Consider the following 16,527-nt stretch of genomic DNA (forward strand, 5'->3'; position numbering starts at 1 on the left):
TGCAGTCCGCCGCTGTCCTCGCGGACGTGTTTGCACAGAGCCAAGAAGACCGATCCTGGCCAGCCAAGGAAGGTTCTGCTAACAGAGAGGGCCGGGGTCGAGGAGAGAGAGAAGCACCGCGCAATTCGGTGCGTTCCGGGAAATGTGCCTCAGTAGCACCTGAGGTCACAGGGACCCCACATGCTACTAACGCCTAGTCGTTTTAAGCTTATTTTCTGAAACGTCCAAATAGCGTATTTCCACTTCTGGAGCGCCAACAAAGCAACAGCTAGCAAGGAAATAGGAAAATAAATAGACTCCACAGCTCCGCTTCCGAGGGGCACGTGTCCCGGGACAGGTGTGCACCAGGCAGCCGGGCATGCGCTGACACCTGGCCACAGGTATTTTTGCCAACACTTCACATTGCGACTCCCCAGCAGCAGGCGCGGAGGTGGTCCTGACACCCACTTGAGACTCCGATTTTCACCCTCAGCTGCCAACCGCCGAGTAGACACCCTCCCCATCATTTCTACAAGCAAATTGTAATGCCGCGGGCATAATCCCCCAAAACGCGTGCACGCTGATCCAGTACAAAACCAATTTATTTTACATTCCATCGTGGGCGATGGGAGAAGCTAAATAATAATTTAGCATGCATACGTAGACGTTTCTTTTTATATATAAATACAATATACAAAAATAAAGACAGTACAGTTTTGAGATTTCCAGCAGTTTGAACGCTCGTGACATAATCCCCCCGACCCCAGAGACGTAAGCATAAACCCTTTTTTCTTTTTCCAAATACTCTGCAGAATGGCGGCTCCAGAGGCGGTTTCAAGTTTCATAAGTCAGGTAACACTGTGGGTTTCCGCCTTCTCGGACGCGGGGAAAGGGGAGACAGGAGGCTTCCCCTTGCGCGGGGTGGGTCGGTTCTTCTCACACGCACTCGCGCCTCCCCCAACACCAACCAAAATTAATTTTAAAAGAACCATAGTTCAAGTTTCAGCCCCCTGGGTCTCCCTCTCGCTGTTTCTTGAAGAGCAGGTGAGGCGCCCTTGCTTAAAAGGGAAGCGCCCAGGACCGGAGGCCGCGGCCGAATCCCTCCAGCCCCGGCCTGGGCGAGGGGTCCATGGGGCGGCGGTCGAGCCTGCTCTCGGGGCCGGGCCGGGCCGGGTGGGTGCGGGCGCCGGGGCCTCCGGGAGAAGCCGCCGGCCGGGGCGCTCCGTGCGCGCCGCACCTGCTGGGCCGCGGGGCTCCTACTGGGGCGCGGGCTGGTGGCTGGGCCGCGGGGGCGGCGAGTCGTCCTCCGAGGAGCAGTCGGAGGAGGCGGCGTGGACGCTGGCGCCGTTGCTGTAGGGGAAATGGTCCTCGTCGTCCTCGTCCTCGTCCTCCTCGGGGTCACTGTCCCTCAAGTCCCGCAGGCGGCGTCCGCTGCCCTTGTCTCCGGGCGCTGGCGGCCCCAGCAGCTCCTCCGCTCCCGGCTCCTCCGCGCCGCCCTTCCCCGCGCCCCCGCCGCCGCCCTTCTGTTTCTCCGCTTCCTGCGCCGCCTGCTCTTTGGCCTTTTTGCTGCGTTTCCATTTCATCCGCCGGTTCTGGAACCAAATCTTCACCTGCGGGCACAAGCGGGCGTGAGAAACCGGCCACCGCCACCCCAGGGCTTCCTGTCCCCGGAGTCCCCCGGCCGCGTGCGCCTGGGCCCCATTGGGTCGGCCCTGGAATGGCCTCAGGGTGAGACGACTTAGAAGCGGAATGGGGAGGGGGCTCGTAGCTTCCTCCTCCCCGCAACCCCCCACTCAGCAGCAAACCCCAGAGCTGGGCTGGAGCTCCGTGGGAGCTAGGACTATGTTCCCAACGACCCAGGCCGGGGACTTTTCTACCCGCGCCCTCCGTCTGCGGAGGAAGGGTCAGGGCAGCTGGCTACGTCGCGGCAAATCTCAGGATGTTCCCTCCTCTCTTTCTGGAACAAAATTTCTCGAATGCGGCCTGGGGATCACCTTCTTCAGAATGAAAGGAGGGGTGGTTAAGTGCTGATTCTTGGGCCCCACCCGAAGCTACTGAATCGGCGCTCTGGGCACCTTAGATGAACCCGTGCGCCCGCCGTCTGAACCGTCGAGGCGCAGCGCCAGATGCCTCAGGCCGCCCGTGGGTCACAAGTGCAAAGGTAACAGTGTCCCCTGGGAGGCCGGGATGCGTCGGGGGCGGGGAGGGCGCGCACCTGGGTCTCGGTGAGCATGAGCGAGGTGGCCACCTCGAAGCGCTTGGGCCGCGACAGGTACTTGTTGAGCTTGAACTGGTGCTCCAGCTCCAGCAGCTGCTGGCTGGTGAAGGCGGTGCGCGGCCGGCGGCACTTCCCCAGGAGGTTCGACTGCGCCTGGGCTGGGGACCAAAGGGCAGTGAGGCCCACAGCCGGCTCCGGTCCTCGCCCCAGCCCCTCCCGTTGCTGCTTGTACCACTACACTCAAGGCCCCAGCGCCAAGGCCTGGCCCTGCAGAGGGCGGGGCTGTTCCCTCACTATCAGTGCCCACTCCCCAAGGAATGCGGACTCAGGACCACCAAGTGGAAATGGGTAGTTTGGAGTTAATTAGACCAATTTTTTTTTTTTTTTTTTTTTTTTTGTCTGGGAGACGTCTGAGTGTCCCTGTTAAACAGGGCTCATCGCAGGAGGCTTCCTCTCCACAGGAGCCGGCTTTGGTAGCAGTGGATTGACCCAGAGGCAAGAGGAGAACTGAGGCCAGTCGGGGGCCAGGAAGGGAGGTTCTGGGAAGCCCGGGAGTTGAAGGCTGCAGTGAGCGAGACTGCACCCCTGCACTGTACCCTGGGTGACACAGCAAGACCCCATCTCTCAATAAATAAAAAATAATAAAATAATAAAATAAAGGAGCAGTGAGTGATGAGATCCAAATCTCTCCCCCTCTCCTCACTGCGCCTTCCTAGAGATTCAGGCTCAGATCCAAACAGGTCTGGGAAGAGCTGGTCTTGCTGTTCCAGGTCTCCCTGCACTGCCTCCTTAAGACAGACAAGGAGGAGGAGGAGGAGAAAAAGAAGAGGAAGGAAGGAAGGGAGAGAGGGAAAGAGGGAGGGAGGGAGAGAGGGAAAGAGGGAGGGAGGAAGGAAAGAAGGAAGGAAGGAAGGAAGGGAGGAAGGGAAGGGAGAGAGGACAGGTGGAACAGGACCAAACCCAGGGTCCAAGTCTGTGTATTCACCAGGGACCCTCCCACCTTCCAAATGTTTTCCTTGGCATGCCCCCTCCTCAGGGTGCGGGCGGCAGGGGCAAGGCCTGAGGAGACTAGAAGCCTTTTCAGGACAATTCTCATTACGCAAATTACAGGCAGAGGCGCAGGCAGGATCCGGTTCTCTGTGTGTTCAAGGAGGCCTGCCCGGCTTTATTTACATAATTTCGCACGGTTACATCACAGAGAATTTTATGACCTCAAAACGAGACTTCCCTTGATTTCCCAGGAGCCTGACAAGTGTTGGACAATAAAAGAAAGAAAGCAAAGGAAAGAAAGGAGGCCAGCCCCAGGCCTGGATGAGCTCAGGTCCCCGGGGATGGGCAGTTTGCTTTAGAGGATGGCGCACGCCCCCTGCTTTAGTCAAACAAGGCCCCGAATTCCCAACTTGACAATACATTAGAACTTTAATTAAAACACTGGCTCCGGAGGGACCATTTGGGAAATGCCATCCAATGGGCAGAGACAACCAGTTAAAGAAACCAAACAGGTTTTCCCCGGACCAGCGAGGAGGACTTCTCAGAACTCATTCCACCGTCTTTGGCACGGTTATGCCTGCCCTTTTGGATTGCCAGGTGCAGATACCTCTTGTGAACTTAAAGCTGGCTGTGTTTAAAATTTGGCCAACTCTAGGTCAACATTTGGAATCAGAAATAGGCAAGGTGTCTCACTTTAATAAATTTTCTGAGTGACCCTGGGCTCCACGAAGCTCCAGAAAGCGCCCCTAGGAGGCCTAGGACCACGGACCCCCGGGGCTGGCCAGCCCCCTCCGTGGGCAACTTAGCGTCCTTGGCTCTGGGAAATGCAGGTCATATTGGTGGCTTTCTATCAGAAGGGATGGGCCCTGGGTCGGCACCCTGGGTTTAAGCCCAGGCTGGCAGGGGATTCGCAGACGCAGACGTGTCTGAGGTGAGGGGCAGCTTTCCCTCTTCCAGCCAGTCAGTAGGGCTGACTCTCCCAGGTGAGGGATGGGTGGCCGCTGGGGCCTTCTTGGAGCTGAGCTAGGAAAGCCTGGGGCGGCTGTGGGCAAACAGCGTTCTGCAGGGATTTTTCTCACCCCCTTGTGACTTCTCCAGCCTCTGGGGTCCTAGATTTTCTCTGTTTAGTCACAACCACAGCTTCCAGCAAAGGAATCTGAATTCTGGAGTGTTTATTTCTGTTTTCTTTTTTGCTTTTCCCCTGCTCTGCCTGCATCTCCCCAGTCTAAACAAATCCACTCAGACAGAAACAATGGGGTCTCTTTGTCTGGGTGTTCGGCGGCTGAAAGCGTTGAGCCATATACATCTGCTCGGCCCGACTCAAAAGTAGCTGACCCCGATGGGGCGAGCGGGGAGAGCCAGAGCCCCAGAGAGCCAGAGCCCCGGAGCCCCAGCCCGGAGAGTCCGCGTGTGCCAGGAAAGCCTGAGGGGCCCAGGCCTCTGGCGAGGTGTCCCGCCCGGATGGAGAGGAAGCTGCCCGAAGCCCAGCGGCTCTGGGGTGGGGAGAACAGGGGCTCCCTCGGCCCCACCTTGGAGGGGCATTCGTTACCTTGTTGGGCACCCAGGATTCCAGGCCAGGCACCTACTGTTTAGAGTCCCCCCATAGCTGGTTCAAGCTAGGCCACCTGCCTCGGCCATCGCACCCCGGATCCAACGCCCTTCCAGAGGAGGGCAGCGCCCTGGTAAGAGCCGGGGTTTCCCTGGGCCTTGGCCTTGCCTCCCCGGGCCTCCGAAGCCCATTTCTCTTGTTTGCTGCTCCTGAAGCACTCCCTCTCCCTGGAGGGGCCGCGGGTCTCTCTAACGCCCCAATGGGGGACCCGGCCCAAGTTCCTTTCCCCGGTGATAAGCCCTGACCCCCATTCCCGGGCCTGCCTAATTCAGGGCGCTCTCGGCTCGCCTTCCCCCGGCGACTTCCTTCTCCTGCAGCCTTCAGGTTAATCATTAGATCTCAGTCTCACACCTCCAACTGCCCCTTCCCGTTAAGAGAGGAAGAGAAGGCAAGGCCTGCGCATGGCCATTTTAATAATTCGTTGCCCGTCTCATGCCTGGGGGTCCGGGCGAGTCCTCGCAAGCCCCGGGCAGAGCCGAGGCGGCTTCGCAGCTCTTCCCCCGCTCGCTGGGAGCCAAGCGCAGAGAGGGGCAGGCGGTGCCGGTGGAGGATGCGCGAGGCCCTCCCGCCACGCGCATCCACGGGGGCCGCAGGGTACTCACAGTTGAAGTCGGGCATCTTAGGCAAGATCATGCCCGCTGTGGACGCGCGCAGCCACTGGTCCAGCTGGAAGGTGCCGGCGCCCAGCTTGATGGGGTCGGCGGGGTGCGCGGGATGCGCGCCTTGCACCTGCGGGTACGAGTAGGAGAGCGCCGGGTGCTGGCCCGCCAGCACAGCCGCCGCCGCCGCCGCGGAGTAGCCGTAGACCGGGTGGCCGTAGAGCGCCGCCTGCGCCGGGAGGCCCGCGCCGCCCTGCGCGCCCCCAGGGTGCAGCCCCAGCGCCAGGCCCCCAGCTGCGGCGGCGGCGGCGGCGGCGGCGGCCGCTGCGCCCGGATGCGCGTGGTGGTGGGGCCCCCCGTGCCCGCCGCCCGTGCCGCCGCCGCCCGCGCCCAGGAAGCCCGGCTTGGGCAGCAGCGCGCAGTGCGCGGCCAGCAGGCGCGGCGGCGACGGGCTCTCGGCGCGCAGGCGGTCGGCGGGCGCAGCCGGCGGCTCCGAGGACGCGGGGCTGCAGCTGCCGCTGGTCCCGGCGCTCGCCCCGCCGCCGCCGCCACCTCCGGTGCCAGATGCGGCGGCGGCGAGCGACGTGACCAAGGCCAGCGGCGCGCTCTGCGCAGAGGCGGCTCGTGGGGGGTCCACCGCCAGCAGGGCGTCGATGCGGAAATTTTTGGATTTTTCCATCGGCTCGTTTGGGGCTGGCGCTCAGGGCCCGGTGGCGGGCGACGCGGCCGTGTGCGGGCTCGCGGAGTCAGTGCGTGCGGTGCAAGCCCGGGGGCTCGGTATTGTTATGGTGGTTATTTGCCAATAATCAAAGTCGCCGCCGGAAACTCAGCCGAGGGTGACCATGGTCCCGGCGCCTCCTCCGTGCGGGCCCCGCCCCGGGCCGCGCTCGCACAAACTCCCACGCGAGTGCTTCCCCGCGTCCGGGCCCGGGAGCCCGGTTCTTTGCGCTGCAGCTCTCAGGCGACCGCGCCGAGGCCGCTGCCGCCGTGGTGGGGACCCGCGCCCCTCCGCGCACTTGAAGCTCAGCGCGGCTTCCGATTGGCGTGCGCAGCGGGGACCCGGGGAGGGCCGCGGGCTCCGCCATTGGCCGAGGGGCGCACCTGTCACCGTCCCGGCCGCCCGCCGCCCCGCCCCCGCGCCGCGAGGTCCTAAGCAGCCCGGGCTGTTGCGCGGCGCTGGCGGGCGGGGACACCGCCGGGGAGTGGATACTCGGAGGCTCAACCTGGGGCCTCTGCCCGCCCTCCCCTAGGTGCGGAGCGGACGGCGGGCACTGGCAACCCCCGGGCCCCTGGAGAGCCCCGCGGCGGCCCAAGACCCGCTCCCGAGACACGTGGGCCCCTCCGGACTTGGTTGGTCCCTGGAGCCAGCTGCGCTCGTCCTCTCCGGCCTCCTTGTCGGCGCTGGAGTGGGTCCACGTCTGCCTTGCGGAGCGCGGTGGTTCCACGCTCCTGAGCGCCCACGCTGCGCAGACCTGGCCGATCTGCGAGGCGGCGGCAGCGCACTGAAGACCGTGGTGTTTCCCAAGCCCTCCCTGCTCCCGGGCCTCCAGGGCGCAGCAGGGGAGGGTTTTGTCCCCGTGGCCAAAGCTCTGCAGGTCGAACCTTATCTGCTGTGGGAAGGCCCCGCATTTTCAGGTGTGTGTGCGGGGGCGTGGGGGTGTAAACGCGCATGTGAGTGTGAGTTTGGCCTCCACGAATCCTCTCTGGGAGCCCCTGCCCCAGTCAAGGCGGAGACGGTAGATCTGGGCGCTCTGGCCTGCAGAACCCAAGTCGGCTTGCAGACGTCGCCCACGTGCCTGCTCGGTGGAGCGGGTCCTCGGTGACAAGGCTCTTCCTCGCTGCCGAGGGATGCCCGTGGGCTTGCGGGAGTCAAGGCCCACACACCTCGGCCCTGAAAAACCCGTGGGGCCCGGCATCCTTCGGAAGCCCTGCCGCTGCGACCCCCGGCCAGTCCCCGGGCAGGAGCGGGGAAAGGCTATGTCTGTCGTGCTGCCGGGGCCTCCTGGGAAGTGGAGAGGAAAGGGCTTCCCGTGAGTGAGCGAGGCACGGAGTGAGCATCCAGGTCTCACCCCCTCCCCCACACGCACACTTCAAATATTTACAGTAAAACCACTTCCAAGGGCGTTTTTGAAGCTGAAAGAATCAACACAGGGGTCGGGAAGTCAAGCGGCATCAACACCAGGCTTTGTCAATAGCGCCATTAGACCCAGTTATCTTCCCCAGCAAGCGTGAGAACTGGGAGGGAGTTCCAGGTTCCAGGGCTTGCTATGCAGGTGAGAGGTGAATAAAGGACCGGAAGGGGCTGTGGAGAGGGGAGAGAGCCAAAGAGAAACTCAGTGCCAGGTAAACTTCAAAATTAGCAGGCCAGGTTGCTACAAGAGGGATTTTTAAAAAGGCAAATATAGAGACCTTGCCACTTCTCCTCAAAAGGCTTTTGACCTAGGCGAGAGTCGATGACAGTGACTCTGTTGCCATGAGTGGTATCGTTTTCATTATAACACAGGGTAGTTCCCAGATGCACAGGACTGGTTGGAAGGTTAGGAGGATGGCAATGGATGAGTAACTGCAACTTGGAGTAAATGTGATCTGGCTTTGCGGAGCCGACCACTGGTAAAAAGAAATCCCAGGCATTCACATGGAGTTTGTCGTGCCTTTAGATGTCTTTGTGGTGACACAAATGCAGTTCTACCTCTCACTGGAGAGAGGGAAACACGTGCATTTCTTGAACACCTACTATGTGCTCTGAGCTTTCTGCAATTCTCATCCGTAATCTTCACTATGACACTAGAAGGAAGATTTTTATCATCTCCGTATCTCCATTTTCTTTTCTTTTTTTTTTTTTTTTTTTTTTTTTTGTATTTTTGGTAGAGACGGGGTTTCACCGTGTTAGCGAGGATGGTCTTGATCGCCTGACCTCCTGATCCGCGCGCCTCGGCCTCCCAAAGTGCTGGGATTACAGGAGTCAGCCACCGCGCCAGGCGCCCCCCACTTTTTTTTTTTTTTTTTTGAGATGGAGTTTTGTTCTTGTTGCCCAGGCTGGAGTGCAATGCCATGATCATGGCTCACTGCAACCTCCATCTCCCAGGTTCAAGCGATTCTTCTGCCTCAGCCTCCCCAATAGCTGAGATTACAGGCATGTACCACCAGGCCAGGCTAATTTTTGTGTTTTTAGTAGAGATGGGGTTTCACCATGTTGGTCAGGCTAGTCTCGAACTCCCGACCTCAGGTGATCCACCCACTTCAGCCTCCCAAAGTGGTGGGATTACGGGCATGAGCGACCATGCCCGGGCTATCATCTCCATTTTCTAGAGTACAAGTTCAGAGAGTTTGGGATCCTTGTTCCCAGCAGACAGTTCGGCCTTAGAGCTGGGAGTGGGACCAGGTCTGATTGCAGAGGCCACACTGTTCCCACCCTGATGCCGTCAAAGCTTTCAGGTACACCTAGCCCTGAGTCCCCATCCCATCTGTTTCTTTTTGAGGAGGGAAGGATTGTAAAGGAGACCAGAGATTCTTAGCCACCTGCCCCAAGCAGGAAGCCCTGGCTGTGACTCTGCCTCCCCAGGGTAGAGAACACAGCCTTGGCCTCCTCCTCCAGGGGTTTGGCACCAAGGCTGACTTGCCTTTCTCTTCTCATCACCCCCATCTGCTGGGGGCAGATTGCTTGGTCCTGAGGTCAATGATTTAGGGAGCTGGGGGAAGGGAGTGGCTGCAGAAGAAATCTCCCAGGATGGACCTTGGAGAAGACGCTGTTCCTCTCTCCAACCAAAAATACACACTGCCAGGGTGATTTTAGTTGGTGATGGGGTGTGTAGTCTAGACTCATGACATCAGCCATCTCCTTCAACAAAATCACAGTGGGTGTTTTCTGGCTTTTTTTTTTTTTAACTCCTAGAGGAATTAATTTCACCCCTTTTTGTTCTGTAATAACCATGGTCCAAAACCCCTTCACACCCTGTCTCATGTTTCTATTCTGCCTGAGACCTGCTGAGGACACCTCCCTGAAAACACAGACAGGACAACACGTGTGCCGGTCCTTCAGGTGTCTGTACCACCTGTGGGGCTGTGCAAGGCTGTCCGAGGAGGCCTAGCCTAGCAGCCCTGCGTCCTGTCCGGACCGCCCCTCTGGCTGAGGTGCCATTTCAGGAATCTGAAGCTCCTTATCTCGATGGATTTGTTTCTTTGTCTACAGAAGCAGGGGTTGGACCAAATGGACTCTAAGGAGCTATAGGGCCTTAAAATGATCAGATGTTCTGCTTATATTTAAGAATATGTTAATATAAAAAGGAGGTTCTCTGTAAAGCTGCATGGAGAGAGGCAGGTGTGGGGGAGAGAGGGAGCTATCTGGGAAGTGTGGATCTTTGTGTGGTTTACAATGTGTGAGGCGGAGCCTGCTGGGTCTCTTCCTGTTCCCAGTATCTGTATTGATCCAGCCCAGCTGGCTTTGGGGCAGTCTGGAGCTGGGCTTGGGTCTTGGGAAGGGCCACAGAGAGAGATCAAAGGTCTGATCCTAGTAGTGCTACCAAACCTGAGTCTCCAGGTGAGTTTTCTCTCCAGCGGCCCCAGGGGCAGAACTCAGCCCTGGAGAGTTCTCCCTGGAGCTCTTGGTTTCTCAAGACAGGCAGAGAGGGCCTGGTGCACCCTAATCAGCTGGCCCCCACCACAGCTCCTCCCTGCCCAGCGCGGGAGCCTGCTTTCTACAGGCCTCCTGTTAAGGAACTGAAGAGTGCCTGCAGCTGCCCTTCCTTCCACTACTTGGGAAGGAGATGGTGATTTCTACAAACCATCACAAAAGAAAACGCCGTTGTAGTCTGTGTCTGTTTACACCTGGACTTACACACACAACTGGGAACCCGTGAGGACTGGGAAAAAACCTGTACATTCACATATTCACAAGATGCGAGGCAGGTATCATGCATTTATTTATCGTTTAGATATTGCTTTTTTTCCATGTGAAATGGAGCAGTTGCCTGGAAGGGCACTGGGTGGCTGAAGCAGGGGGCAGATCTTGCGTTTCCAAAACTGAAGCCCTGGGCCAACAGAGAGGACTTGGCTGCAGAGGGGCCCAGGCACATTAGTCCTGTCCTGCTGAAGCCATGTGATCTTCGGGGACTCACGCAGTTCCGTTTCAATGTAAACTGTCAAGGCTGTCTTCAGGAAACAGGCATGAAGATGCTGTGTAACTGGCCGGAGGGAGCTAAGCACGAGTTTGAGATGGGACTTGCCCCTGGCACAGGAAGTAGCTTAGTTAGGCTGGAGTGGGAGCCCAGAGGGTCAGAGCAGGAACTGCTGGGAGATGCTCCGACCTCCTTCCTGGAGCTCAGAGGGAAGGAGAATCTGTGGAGAGGGCCTAGGCTCACCGGAGCTGGGGACATCTGCTCAGGTCCCCCCACCAACCCCAGCCCCTTCAGAGCAACGGGGGCCAAAGACATCAAGTCATTCGTGCTGTCCTTTGATCTGCTGACCTCCTCTATGGCCCCTGGGAGCTGGGCCTTAAAGGAGTCTGCAAAGGGTGGGCTCAGGATTAGCAACCCAAAGACCTGCAGCTCAAACCCTCAAACCGAGGCGGGGCCTGAGGTGGGCCCAGGTCTGCTGTGTGCTCTGCTCTATGGGTTTTCTCCCTCAGCCCCTCCTCCTCAGCCTCTCCCTGCAACCTGGATTTCCTGTTGCCATTTTAGAAGGCACCCTCACCCCGACTCCTCTCGCATGGCCAGCACCACCCAGGCTGCACTGGCAATGTGAGCCCCCCAGAACACCCCGAGTCACTGGTTTGACCCTCTCCTCTGAGCCCAGCCCTGGCTGCAAACAACCAGCCCCTACCAGGGGGCTTGGCGAGAAGTTAGGGAGATGCCACAGGATTTAAATTAGTCCAATTCAGTGACCCAGGGGCCTTCTATTTTTGGAAATTTCCTCCAGAGACAAAAATCTCTGCTTCCTTCCAGACCTTGGGCAGCCTCCCAGCTTCCCTGGACCCTGAAGAGAAGGGACAGGCCTGGCCACCCTGGGCTCAGCTGCTGGCCCAGGTCTCCTTCTGACACAAGGTGAAATCCTTTCCAGCCTCTTCGAAGCTTCTTGTGTCATAAAGAGAAACAAACCTTGGGAGGGAAGGGAGGCTCCTTTGAGCCCCTTTCATTGTTTTGGGGGAATAACAACCCTCCACAGAAATGAAAGCCTTCTCTGGAGTCTTTTTTTCTTTGCTACAGACATTTTATTTTGTTTTATTTTATTCCAGATTCACGCAGGGCCCTCTGCAGACTGTTGGCAGAAACAAGGTAGCCACCAAACACATGCATAAGCTGGACTTTTCCCAGAATGCTGCAGCAGAACTACCCTCCAGAGAGACACCAGCCTGCGGGCCACAGTGCTACGTGAGTCTTGCAAAGAGGAGATCTTTATGGCGAGACTGAGAGCACTGCCTGCATGCTTTACCAGAGCCCAGCCTCCAGCCTCCACGGAAAATGTGTTTTGGAATCAACACGCTTTGCAAAGGCTCCACACTGCTCTCTGGTAGCATTGGCCTGGGCGCCCAGGCACCCCTTTAGAACCCACCTGTTCCCCCCACCCACCCTAGCGGGAGGAGGAGAGGGTTACACTGACAGATACCGGCAGCTCTGCAACCCGGGAACAACGCAGACAACATACAACTCGACAGAGTCACAGAAGGTGGCGTCCATCGCGCCTGGATGGTGACTACTGCCCTGCGGGCTGCTGGGTGGGTGAAACACACAGGGAAGAAGCACAAATACACACACAGATGTGGCTCAGGGACATTTGAATGCTTCAGTGTGTGAATTTTTTAGCACATTCTGACTCGAAATTATGGCTGAATAGTGGCGCACTAATGTCCAAGTCCATGTTCGATAATGGCAGGAAGTCTGCACTAATTGGTCTATTTAGTAGTTGCTGAGGTGGCAAAAGCTGCAGCTGCTGGTGGCTGAAAGAGAGAGAGAGAGAGACCTCCTCTTAGGCCACTTCCCAGAGCTGTGGCAGTAGGGGAGGGGGAATTCCCCAGGATGGTGTTTGTGGTCAAGTTCACCTCTCGCAACCCTGCCTAAGCTCTTCTCACAGGCGCACACATTCAAGGCCTGAAGAGCCCTCCCCGCCCCCAACAGTGTTCATGTCCCGGGCTGGGGGCCCGCCTGGGAGGGGCTCTATATGCCGGTGGGACCTGGCTGCTTTGCCTCGCATTCTCCCCACTCTTCCCCTTCCCAGGGCAGCTTTTCTCCCCGCACCCCATCTCTCTCCCCGCACCCCATCTCTCTCCCCTTTGCTTTCTAACTGGGTTGGGAAGCTAATCTGTCAAGAGCCCGCTGCTTAGCCGGTGCAGTGGCATGTGCCTGTGGTCCCAGCTACTTGGGAGGCTGGAACAGGAGAATCGCCTGAGCCCAGGGGTAGAGGTGAGGCTGCAGTGAGCTAGGATTGCACCATGGCGCTCCAGCCTGGGCCACAGAGCAAGACTGTCTGAAAAAAAGAACCTGCTGCCCACCTCACCATTTGAACTGGGAATATTTTACCAGAGAGAATGTGGACATGGAGAAGCCACCGTCACACACAGAGTAAGGGTGTGTGGGGTGGGGGCAGATTTAAGATGGACTCTGGACAGTTCCCGAGCCACTAGAGTGCCCATCCCTGCCAGGAGGCCCCAGATGCTCAGGGGTTTCAGCGGCCTTCTGCAGCCTCAGCCAGTGCTTACACCACACCTGGGAGCAGCATGGGCCGCCCTCTGCCTCACCGAGGGGCAAACCGGCTGAGAACCCAGGCACGAAGAGTGCCACCAGCTCTGACCACAAGCCCCGTAGACCAGGGCTGCGTCCATAATCCGGGTTGATGGCATTAGTTATTATATTATAACCTCCTTGTTGCGTGATTCTAGTAATTTATTTTCCCACTTGGCCTTTGACTGGGCTGGGCTCCTCCCAGTGGAACAACAGGGGGTGTCGTGTTTGCAGCAGAAACGCACACTGGGATCCTTTCTTGCAACAGCTGGGCCGGCTGGGTCTTTTCTCTTGTCTTCTGCACACAGGCCCCTCTCCGCTGTTTCTGCAGAGACCGAGGTGGGAGGGAGAAAGACCCTCCAGCCCTCTGCTCCCACCCTCCCCGCAGTCTCCGGGGCCCTGTGCTGCGGGCAAGATAATTTGGCTAATGAACTCGTTAAAGGGCCCCTGGTGACCCGCCCCGGCTTCCCCTCGGCCCATCTGGGAAATTCCACTGAAAGGCTGGAGAAGGTTCCTCAGCCCCGCCGCCTTCTGTCGCTGCTAGAGGCGCGAACCCGGTGACTCTGGGCCCCTTACATTAAAATAATTACCCGGCGGAACAGGTGGCCCACTCCCGGCGCCTGGGTGCATCTGGGCCCCCGGAGCCGCAGCCCGGGAGGAGGGGAGCGGCACGCCCAGGGGAGGGAAGGTCAGGCCCGCTGAGCCGGGAGCCGGGAGGGTAGAGAGGGGCTTTCCTAGGGACAGACGGTCCCGGGGCACCCAGGCCTCCGCGGCCTAGCGGGCTGAGGCCTGAGCAGGGAGGCCGTCGCCTTCAGGCACAGGTAAGCGCAGCCCGCGCACCGCTTGGGACGCACCTGGCCACCTGCGCTGCCACCCAAGCTTGGGGTATGCGGGTGCCCGAGCAGAACCCCGAACTCGCACCGGGCTCCGAGGTTGGAGCAACTCCTAACACTGGGCTCGGAGCTAGGGGCTTGCTGGAGGGGCGCTTGCCGCGCCGGCCCGCGGGGCTCACAGCCGGGCACGCCGGACTGCGGCGAGCGCGTGGGCGAGCGTGTCAGGAGCGTGCGCCCTGGGTGCGCGCGTGCGAGAGCGCACGTGTAGGGTGGCTTCCAGTCCTCCCTTCCCGCCTGAGAAGCGTCCACGCGGAGTTCCAGGCCGGGCGCTGGGGAAGGAGGTCCCGGGGACGCTGCTCAAAAGAGAGCGGCCAGCCCAGGCGCGGGGCCAAGCCTATTGCCAAAAACATATTACCCTGCGACATTCTGTAAATGAGATAATGATCCATAAACCCGGATGATAGATGTGGCGTGCCTGCGATGTCTTCTCTAAATGAGCTGCTCGCATCGACTGCTAATAATGGTGAGTTTATGGAAGCGATTTCAGCGCAAACTGCGAAAGGGTCTTCTTACTCTAATCAGCCTGCCTGAGCTAATGGACGAGGGGGTCAGGCTGAGAGTTATTGACACGCCCGTGCCCTTAACCTGTTTCCCAATAAAGCTGATTAGTTTTTGTCAATTCATCAGCTAACCACTCTTGCTGGAACTGCATCAAAGCCTTATTTGCTCAGGGGAAATCAACAAGTCACAGATCAGCTCCATTAAGGGGCCCGGCCCGGCTAGGGACAGTCCTGGAGCCGAGGGACGCCCCGACGGACCTCGGGCCTCCCCCGAGCTTCGCAGAGAGGCTGACAGCGTGGCCCCCCTTAACTCCGAGCACCACGACCCGGATGCACATAACTGTGTCTGGAAACTTCTCTTTCTCTGCAGGTGGAGCAGCGCCTGTGCGGCTCCGCGCTATGGCTCCAAGGCTCCGGCCCTGGCGTCTGGGCTCGGTCGGGGACAGTTTCCACGCGAGGCGGAGCCTAGCTGGAGGTCACAGGGCGGTGGAGAGCGAGGGCATGAGGGAGGGAGCTGGGAACCGCGCAGTGTCCGCGGCCACGCATCTCTCCTACGCGTCCCCACGAGGCGACCTAAGGGGAAGAGTGCAGGACCCTAGGACCCCCCCCCACCCCGGGCAGCGCGGGCCTGAGCTTGGGGGACAGGCAGAAGGGGATCAAACCCGCACCCAGCGCAGACCCCTACTTGCTCAGTGACTTCGCAAGCTCGTGGGAGGGAGCTGGGGGCGCCCGAGGGCACCTGGGCTGAGGTTCCAGTAGCTGGCTCCACCTGCGCTTCAGGTGAGCGGCTGCAGGAAGGGCCCTCCCAGGTATCCCTCGGCTCCCGCTGGCAGGAGTGAGCCCATCGGCCGCCGCCGGCGGAGGTGACCCCAACGCCCTGGCTCAGGGGCGGGGAAGGAAAATGTGCGTTGTCCCTTTAAGCCCCCGGCCACCGCCACCTCCCGGCCCCATCCCCCTTCAATTTAATTTCATTAAAACAGAGCATGAATATTTCTATTAAACCTAAAATGAAATATGAAGCCATTTAGACTCTGCCTGCACCAATCACCCAGATTTATGACTTTTATTCATCACATCAAGAGCTTGGAAAAATGAATTTTCTTCACCCAGGAAGGAAATAAAACCTCAGGCTTGGTCATTTCCAGAAAGCTGTTAATTTGACCATGTGGTAATTACTTTCACAATTAACTAAAATACAAATCAACTTGACAAATTGGGCTAGTTTATATATTAATTAGCCCCCTTAAATTTATTCATTATGAAAAGACAATTTAAGGGGACCTGCGGTGTCTGTTTTATTGCAATAAATTATTGTTAGGAAATGGGTCTAATAAAATATCTTAATATTTAAGGATATTGTATACGCGGGGGGTATGCTTTATTGACAATTTCATTTTCCAATTAGTAATTTTGTTGTAATATATCTGCGAACCGGGGACTCCCGGGCAGGGAGGCAGGATTCTCCCGGCTGGGGCGGTCTGAGTAGCTGGGTCTGAGCCTCGGGCTGAGAAGAGTAAATTCTGCAGAAAGGGCCGCGTCCGATCGGCGCAAACGTTCGGTTCGTAGCAGGAGCTTCTCCAGGCGGCCACCGAACCCAGGCCCAGGACTCGGCACTCCTGGAGCCCTCCTCCCCACGCAGGCCGCGGGGGCTGATTTAATAGAATGTCGATAGAATCATTCGATGCCTTTTAGCTTGTGATCTTTATAAATGTCCCTCTATTAAATTAGAAAATGATTCTCTTCTCGTTTAATTGTATTCTTTCGTTTCTTATTTCCAATTAATTAGTCCTATCGACGTTGCAATATTTTAAGTGACTTGAGTCCGTTTCCAGTTAGAATATATGGGTCAGCACATGCAATTTTATACCCGACAGAACTATATAATGTGGGTTTTAACTACTCGTTCCTCATCTGTCTTAAACATCTGGCCAGGATGCGCCACCCGGCCTCCTCGCAGATCCTTCCTGGGGCAGGTGGGCACCCCGCGGGACCCTCCCGGGGGCTCCCGCAGGCGCCTCTTGCTGCCC

General features: G+C 58.3%; 1 protein-coding gene across 1 annotated transcript; it reads right to left on the minus strand.

The window, feature by feature from the left end:
• Window positions 1-563: 563 nt before the first annotated feature.
• On the minus strand, window positions 564-6,387 carry MNX1 (motor neuron and pancreas homeobox 1). The gene is made up of 3 exons (XM_034965363.3): window positions 5,399-6,387; window positions 2,195-2,355; window positions 564-1,589 (listed from the first exon to the last, which is right to left on the minus strand). Exons 1-3 carry the CDS (start codon window positions 6,072-6,074, stop codon window positions 1,236-1,238), a joined length of 1,191 nt encoding a protein of 396 aa, XP_034821254.2. The 5' UTR covers window positions 6,075-6,387; the 3' UTR covers window positions 564-1,235.
• Window positions 6,388-16,527: the final 10,140 nt, after the last annotated feature.

The sequence above is a fragment of the Pan paniscus genome, chromosome 6 (assembly GCF_029289425.2).
Source record: "Pan paniscus chromosome 6, NHGRI_mPanPan1-v2.0_pri, whole genome shotgun sequence".
NCBI lineage: Eukaryota > Metazoa > Chordata > Mammalia > Primates > Hominidae > Pan > Pan paniscus.

Coding starts and splice junctions, on each gene's coding strand:
- MNX1 (XM_034965363.3), bottom strand. CDS start 6,074: ATGGAAAAATCCAAAAATTTCCGCATCGACGCCCTGCTGGCGGTGGAC. Junction 2,356..5,398: donor TAAGATGCCCGACTTCAACT/GTGAGTACCCTG, acceptor TTTGGTCCCCAG/CCCAGGCGCAGTCGAACCTC. Junction 1,590..2,194: donor TCATGCTCACCGAGACCCAG/GTGCGCGCCCTC, acceptor TTGTGCCCGCAG/GTGAAGATTTGGTTCCAGAA.